The sequence below is a fragment of the Atta cephalotes genome (genome assembly GCF_000143395.1).
Source record: "Atta cephalotes unplaced genomic scaffold scaffold00032, whole genome shotgun sequence".
Classification (NCBI taxonomy): Eukaryota; Metazoa; Arthropoda; class Insecta; order Hymenoptera; family Formicidae; genus Atta; species Atta cephalotes.
Window position 1 is genome coordinate 1,051,477 of NW_012130096.1, and position 7,700 is coordinate 1,059,176.

Consider the following 7,700-nt stretch of genomic DNA (forward strand, 5'->3'; position numbering starts at 1 on the left):
ATAACGATTTTATCATGGATCTCATTAAAAACGCTGTGTTCATGTGTGCATCAAATCAAGTATTCACTATAATTTTTTTACGATCTTCCTATTTTTAACTTGTTAGATTTTTATACATACGAGTTATATGTACATTGCAACTGTAACAATATATTAGAGGCTCAAATAGGATGTATAATGTAAAAAAAATTAATTCAAGACGAAGAAGCAGTTAGGAAGATTTGTCTCGTAGATTTCTCTAACATTAAGGATATTTTATTATGAAATAATAATAAAATTTTTATAATTTCTTAGAATGTTAAATGAAAATATTGCTGGAACATTATTATAAATTAAAAAATTAAGTAATTTTTTTCTGTAATTAAAGAAAAAATTAGGTATATTTGAGACATATTCTTTATCTCTCTTTGTAGGGATCATCATTGAACAGCAAATCCACAGATGTACAAATATTAGACTGTAAGTTAATCTATCGCGTTAAATAGCAATAATACAGTAGGTGTACATTCTAATGACGGTAACTGCGTGTATTTCTGGTGGTGCGACAAAAGGATACGTGAAATTTTGTAAGAAATTAAAGAAAAGAGAAAAAGAGTTAACGAAAATAACCGAAAATCGAAAGAAGAGAAAACTGAATTCACCGGTTACATTGATTTCGATAAGTTAATCGTGCATACCATTCCTGTTATACACAAACGTTCTATAAGAATCACAATTTTAAAACCGATGTGCTTATACAGCTTTCCTATTTCTTTAGCGTACCACCGTTGAGACTACCGCAGCGTGTGTACTATATGACAATGATAATATCGAGTGCAACCTATTTCAAAGCTATATAATTTAATGTATATTCTAATCTTATATACACACGTATAAAAAAAGGGTGAAACACCCAAATATGTACAAGACGAGCACTGCCTTTCGCCAACAAGAGCTGTGAAGTAGGTTGATCGCAATTCGACATTTTCTAGCGAACGCATGATCATTTCGTTTAACTTCATCTGCCGTCCTTTCTCATTATCCCTTTCCATTCAATTTCCCTTTTTGAGCCTATAGATTTCATCGATATTTGGTCGTCATTATGTATTCTCGAGGAATGCAAATAAAAGGAGATATTGTGCCATCGTTTGATCTGTTATAAAATTGAAAACATAATATTCCGATCCGATATCGTGTTAACCCTCTAATAATAAGGTCGAGGTCAGATGTAGTTCTACGACTTCATCAGCCAAAGCGGTTTTTTATTTTACTACAATTATTTAAAATCATTAAACTTTATTGTATTTTTTTTCATCTACAAATAAACTTACGAAGTTTAGAATGTTATTATTTACTTTTTACCCATTTTTTATATTGATTCAATAAAAAATAAACAAAAGGGATCGAGCGGACTTCAACTTTCCTGGATACGTTTTGAAAATCCACCATACCATTAGAGGGTTATCTAATTGTATTAATTGATAAAATGTGACTCTGTGGTGACTCAATATGACTCTGTGGTCGTTATTTCTATTTCGGTAATTATTTAGAAAATAAATTCATATAATTACACTATAATATAATTTGTATATCGGAGATATAAGATTAAGGTATCAATAAAAAATTAATGTACTAAATTAAATTATGAATGAGAATTATCTTTATTTGTTGTAATTATGAATTAAATCTATTCTCCATTAACTATTTAATTCAATTTATTTATTATGTATTAAATTATTTAACCAATTTAATTTAAATAAATAATGAATTATAATTTTGTTGATCAATTTATAGATGGAACAACGTTAATCACGAGAACAATTGTGGATTATAATAATTTTAACGAAATTGTGATTGTGATATTCGAGGATGATAATGAAAAATTACAAATAATAAAGACCGAACGACGGCACAGATCTTAATGATGCAAATATTTAAAACTTGTGAATACTTGTGCGATACATATTATATATGTATATGTGTATGTATTGAGATCGCGATATGCGCGAATAATCGTGTAAGATATGGGACGCACGATCATTTGAAATCGAAGCTACATTGCTTAAAGATGTAATATGCGTATATGTCGGAATTAATTCATTTCGCTTCGTTTCCGTGAAGATAGCCTTCGATTTTCTATTTTCACACCATCATTGTTATGATTTTCGAGAGCGTGCGACGCCATGTGCAAATCGCAAAATCAAAAGTGCTAGACGATACGATAGAACATTTTTAGAAGATAAAACTTGGTAAGGAAACGTAAGGTATTCCGCTCAAAGGCTACGGTATATAATAAAATGTAGCTCGTTTATAAGTTGGCGAAGAAATTTGCATGTGATACTGCAAACAAATCACAGAATGACAGGCAATGTAAAAAACGACAGTTGGAAAGGGAGGGGGAAGAAAAGAGAATCGACAAGTAGTATCCGTTGCGATCGGCCGGAATGCATAATTCACGGATAAGGTTTCGTCGTGTCATTGAAATTGCGGGGAAAAAAACAGAGGAGAATGTCATACATGTAGTATTCATAGACGAAAAAAAAATGAAAGGGATACACTCGCAGGATGATACGTCCCATGCTGTTGCTTTATTTTTGCACCATGATTACGAGCATAATATGAGATTTCTCAGCCTCGCAAAAACTAATTAAACGAATGAATTATATAAATATGATATACGTACGTATGTTCGAATTTGTCGTACAAAACTAAAATTTTCCCAAGACCACCTTCCAGCGATTACTATGTTTGTCGAGCGGCACAGAAGAGGTTTGAAAGGTTTTACGAAGAGATAGAGATCGACTGATTATATTTTACCGCATTGTGTTCTTTGTCGTAATTCGACGGTGTTCTCTAAATCTATATCAATTTTCTCCACTGCATTTTTATTTACAAGATAACTAGATGTAATGCATTTTACGTAAAAGTATTAGTTCGCATTGACTGGAACATATTAGAGGTGGTTGAGGGACAATAGGATAAAATAAGGGAATCGATTATATTGTCGACTAAATTTGTAAGTCCGATTAGCGATTAGAAGCGGGATTTTTAAGCGAAAGAGAAAATTAATTAGGAATCTAGGTTTATAAATTGTACGATAAAAGTAATATTGTATATTCAAGCGAGGTGCGGGAGTAGTAGAACATGAAAACACCAAACCTACAGAATAGCTTATCACCACTCAGGGAGAATCAGTTTTACGCAAAATTCTGCCGAGTTTTCCTTGTGGACGTCGATTATGCACGCGAGTAACAACAGTCGAATTATCGTGCATTCTTGAGAGCAGTATTTATTACTTTGTCATTTTTTTTATGTTTAATAAGATACGATTGCGCGAAAAATAGTCACGTATAATTAACATAAAAATTCACTTCTTTTTTTATCATGAAGTATCTTCCCATAAAATATATTTCCAAGGGATATTCCATAAATATTCTTAGGACATAGAATGTCTTCTGGATGTTTCTAGGACGTCCATTGGCGATCCTAAAAATTTGTGCTGTAGATTTTCATCTCTATATGAATTTTTATTTGACAAATATCTCAAGTAAGGTCTTGGCAAATTTGTATTTCGCATGACAATCCAGATTATTCTTAAGAAACATTCGATTCACAGTCATCTCTCAGGAATGTACGACGAGAGATATCGAACTCCAATGTATGCGTATTGCTCGTACTGATTTGGTGAGTTTCATGATTGACGACCTTGTCGAAAGTTCGCTAGGATTTCTAAAAAGAAAGAAGAAAACGACAAAAAAAATAGAGAAAAAATGCGTGATCTTGCGACATAACATCGCGTTTGTATTGAAGAGTATTTTATGCATTATCAATATAGTCGACTGTATTGTTAGGGGATATATTATAAATATATGGTACGCGTGAGGTAATTACAGAAAAACGGCGAGAAATAAAACAATTGTACGATATCTTAGCAGAGAAAGGGATGAAAAAAAAATGAGAAAGAGAAAGAGAGGAAAAAAGTCGAAGTCACAGTACGATGATATTTTTTCACAGCTGATCGTGCCAAATTTTTTCAATCGAATCATTGAAACTTCTTGATTTTTTTAGGCGACTTTCGCGTCGAAACGTACATCTAGAACGTAGGAAAGAACCCGGCGATATCGCGAGACGAAAGAAAGAAAAAGAAACTATTTGCACATCTATTTAGTCATTGACACGGATAAGAGTCGATCATCATCGCATCGTGTGTGTGCATGCATGTGTGTGTATATGTGAGTCGGTGAGGCTTTTCTTTCCCTTCGAGACTGCGAGCGTCGATTACTTATTTCTTTTTATTTTTTTTTATTTTTTTTTTTTTTATTGTTGAATTATCCATCATGTCGCTTCTGCCATCATGTCACATCATTTCTGCCAGGCAAGGAAGAAGAGAAAAGAGAGAGTGTTTCTGCGCTTCTGTGTTCAATCTCCAACTGCCAGAGAGACAAAGCAAAACAATTGTGTTCCTAATCATCCGAGAATCGGGCTCTTCTGCGAGCGTATTAATTAGGTAATTTCCTATTTTCGCGTATCCAAAGCCTTCTCCGACAGCGCGGAGAGGATGAAGAAATTCATCATTGACGATCACATCGACGTAGCGATTGTGCGTAGATTTTACTTTCGTAGATAAGATCTTATCTAAGAGCGATGCGTTAAATCTTATGTAATGGACACTTTTACCAAATAAATTGTCACTTTCCAAGTATGAGTATACTTTCACCGTGTTTCCGATCGTGTTCCTGAGATCGTCTCTTCGCGTAATTTTTCGTAACTTTGTGATTTCTTTTCGCTTAATTCTCCGCTTAATTCTCATAAAGTGGATTATGTTCATAAGAATTTCTTATCTTTTCTTCAGAGTTGCTATCTATCTAAATCCAAATTGGAAATCAGAGGAAAGTCAGAGAATTTTGCAAAATTTTCTGACAGGGAAAATTAAAATTCTTACATACATATATTATATTTTATCAACAATTAGTTACGATTATTGTTTCTATGTAAAAAATATAGAACGACACACAAGTTACTTGCACTTAAAATTTTTATTAAACAAAAAAATTCGGACTCTTTGTTAAACTTTATATATTATATTTAACAGTATAAAAGGAAATGTCTCAAGTGTCAGTATAAAAGGAAATGTCTCAATTAAAAATCAATTACAAAAATAGGAGCTATGAGCCAAAAACAATAAATAAATCTGTTTTCGACTCATGTGACTCTTGTTTTTATAATTGATTATGTAATTACTTTCTATCGAAAAAAATTGTGATTATATAACAAAAAATTTGAATTATCAAGCAAACGTAATTGTCGCGTCTCATTTTCTTTCATCAATTTGTTTGCAAACTTTGTAATTCAGTATCTTTTTAGTGTTACAGTATACAGATTATTCGTCGAGTCATAATCTCGGAATAAAAATATGCGATCGACTCAAATGGACGATCGACAAAAAGATATACCGTGAGGTCTGTCCGTTTCATCACATAAGGCGACTTCGGGGTATTATTTTTGCGCTGAGGGATGCTAGAAGCTTCCTGGACTTTCTCGTGCGCGCAAACACATGACAATCCGAAGACCGCGCGAACAATTCCGCAGCGGTCTATCTCTCTTTATCCTTCTCTCTGTCTCTGTCTTTCTCCCTTTCTCTCTGTACGGCCAACGATCGTGGGAAGTCTCACCTGCGACCTCGTCTCCGGCGAATCAATATTATACGAAAGCATGCGAGCAGTATACCATAGATAACACCGAAGACAAGTCTCTTGGTGAAGCAAAGAGAGGAAGCCACAATCGTTCGCTGCCTTTTCCGATTGCGAGCAAAATTATACGTTATATCGAGAATTTATATCAATCTCTTATCAAGAGAAGATTCGATTGTATATTTATTTTCATGGAGCCAAATAGGTTCTTGTTATCCTTTCTTTCTTCTTTACACGTTCATTCATGAAGTAATTTAAATTAAAATAGATAATATTTTTAATTATTCAGTTGGAAGTATCTCACTCAAATATAAGAACACGTCGAGTCAAGAAGAAGTCAAAATGACTTTATTTTGACGTCATAAAATGATGATTTTTGGTTAAGTAATTTGATCGTTTTATTAGTATTAAAAATCAAAATAAAAAAACTCATTTTGATTTTTTTACTGATTTTTTGTGTTTCTGAGGAAAGAAAGCACAAGCAATTTTAAAAACAAACTTAAATTTTATTTATATTTGAAATACAATCTTGTTTTTATTACATTATACTTAATATAATTAATTAATTAACGGATCGTTAATCCTTTTTTAATATTGAATTATTTTTAAAAAATTTAGGATTTGAATAAATCTAGTATTTTTTTTTTAACAGAAACAGAATTTAGTTCGTTGATAAATTTATTTGCATTTTGTGAAGTTTTCACAATAATAAATTTTAACAATTTGTATTATGTTTATATCCGCACGTCTCCCTCTGGATCAGTAGAGGGTCCTTTGTTACGGCATTAGGCGCGGCAGTGTAAAATGCGAATAGGATTTCATTGAGAAGGTTATACATTACGAATTTTCACGCCGGATTTAACTGCAGATTTTAGATTCTTATCGTAACCGAATTTGCGCCCGGTACGATGTTATCAATCGCGAGAGGGGAATCATAAATTTTTCGTCCTCTCATCCTGAATATTGAAAATAAGAGATTAAGTCAACTTCCTCTAATTATTACTAAATAATTACTAAATAATTACAAAATTTTTTATTGGAGATAATAAATTTTATATTTATGTATAATTATAAAAAATTTTAAATTGAAGATGTATTTTAAATAAAGTTTCTAAAATCTTTAAATAGAAATTTAAAACTTTTTACTGAATTGATGATTATCACATTTTTATGACAAATGAATTAACGAAGAATGTAGTGGACATAATAAACGTACTTTTTATTTATTTTATTTATTTTAAAATTATATATCAGCTTTAATTTACTCTCTAATTTTGTCAACTGGAATCTTACTCTAAAGAGTAAAAATTGAGCCTTGAAAAAGAGTGGCTTAATTTTCAATTTTTGAGAATGAGATGTCTTTTTAGAGTGAGACTTATTCTAGAAAATTTGGAGAGTATTTTATATAGTATGTTATATCGATGGCTTTCGCCAAAGGTTACGAAAAACATAATGTGAATGTTTATAATTATAATACAAATTCACTTTATAATTTTGCAAATATTTTTTAATGCGTCGTAATTCTATGCTATTTTAGCGAGTGATATTTATATTGTTCCGTATCTTCATACTTGTGTTTTTTCATTTTTTATATAATATGTTCTACAGAGATCTTTCAAACCTAATTTTCTCCCCTGGAAAGCATTCGTCCATATTCTATTTTTTTAACATCTCTTATCGCTTCTTTCTCCCTTCGAAAACGTGTCACTCGTCGATCGTGGCACCACTCGGAGATTATATTTATGATCGGACTTAAATCTCCAAAGAGAGATAATTGGAATATAATAAAGCTCGTAGAGGAAGGCAGACCAAAAATGCTAGCGAGACTTCGCATCGAGGGGTGACGGACAATCACTCGGAGGGTGCAGCTGCTTAGGTATTTGCGTGTTCCAGTTTCATCCCCGCGATGAAGAGGAGGAGACGAACCGCAGGGTGGATAGATGCTCTCTTTGATTCAACTTTGCATCACTTGAATCTTTTTCTCTCGCTCTCTTTTTCTCTCAAGCGATAGGAAAATGGGCGTTTACTTCA

The 7,700-nt window shown here is 32.3% G+C and overlaps 1 protein-coding gene across 1 annotated transcript in view; it reads left to right on the forward strand.

The window, feature by feature from the left end:
• LOC105621268 (protein AF-10) overlaps window positions 1-1,901 on the forward strand; it is an 11,446-nt gene extending 9,545 nt beyond the window's left edge. The window contains exons 13-14 of the mRNA XM_012202737.1: window positions 414-459; window positions 1,774-1,901. Coding sequence (XP_012058127.1) covers window positions 414-459; window positions 1,774-1,901 — 174 coding nt within the window. The remainder of the gene's footprint in view (window positions 1-413; window positions 460-1,773) is intronic.
• The last annotated feature ends 5,799 nt before the right edge of the window (window positions 1,902-7,700 follow it).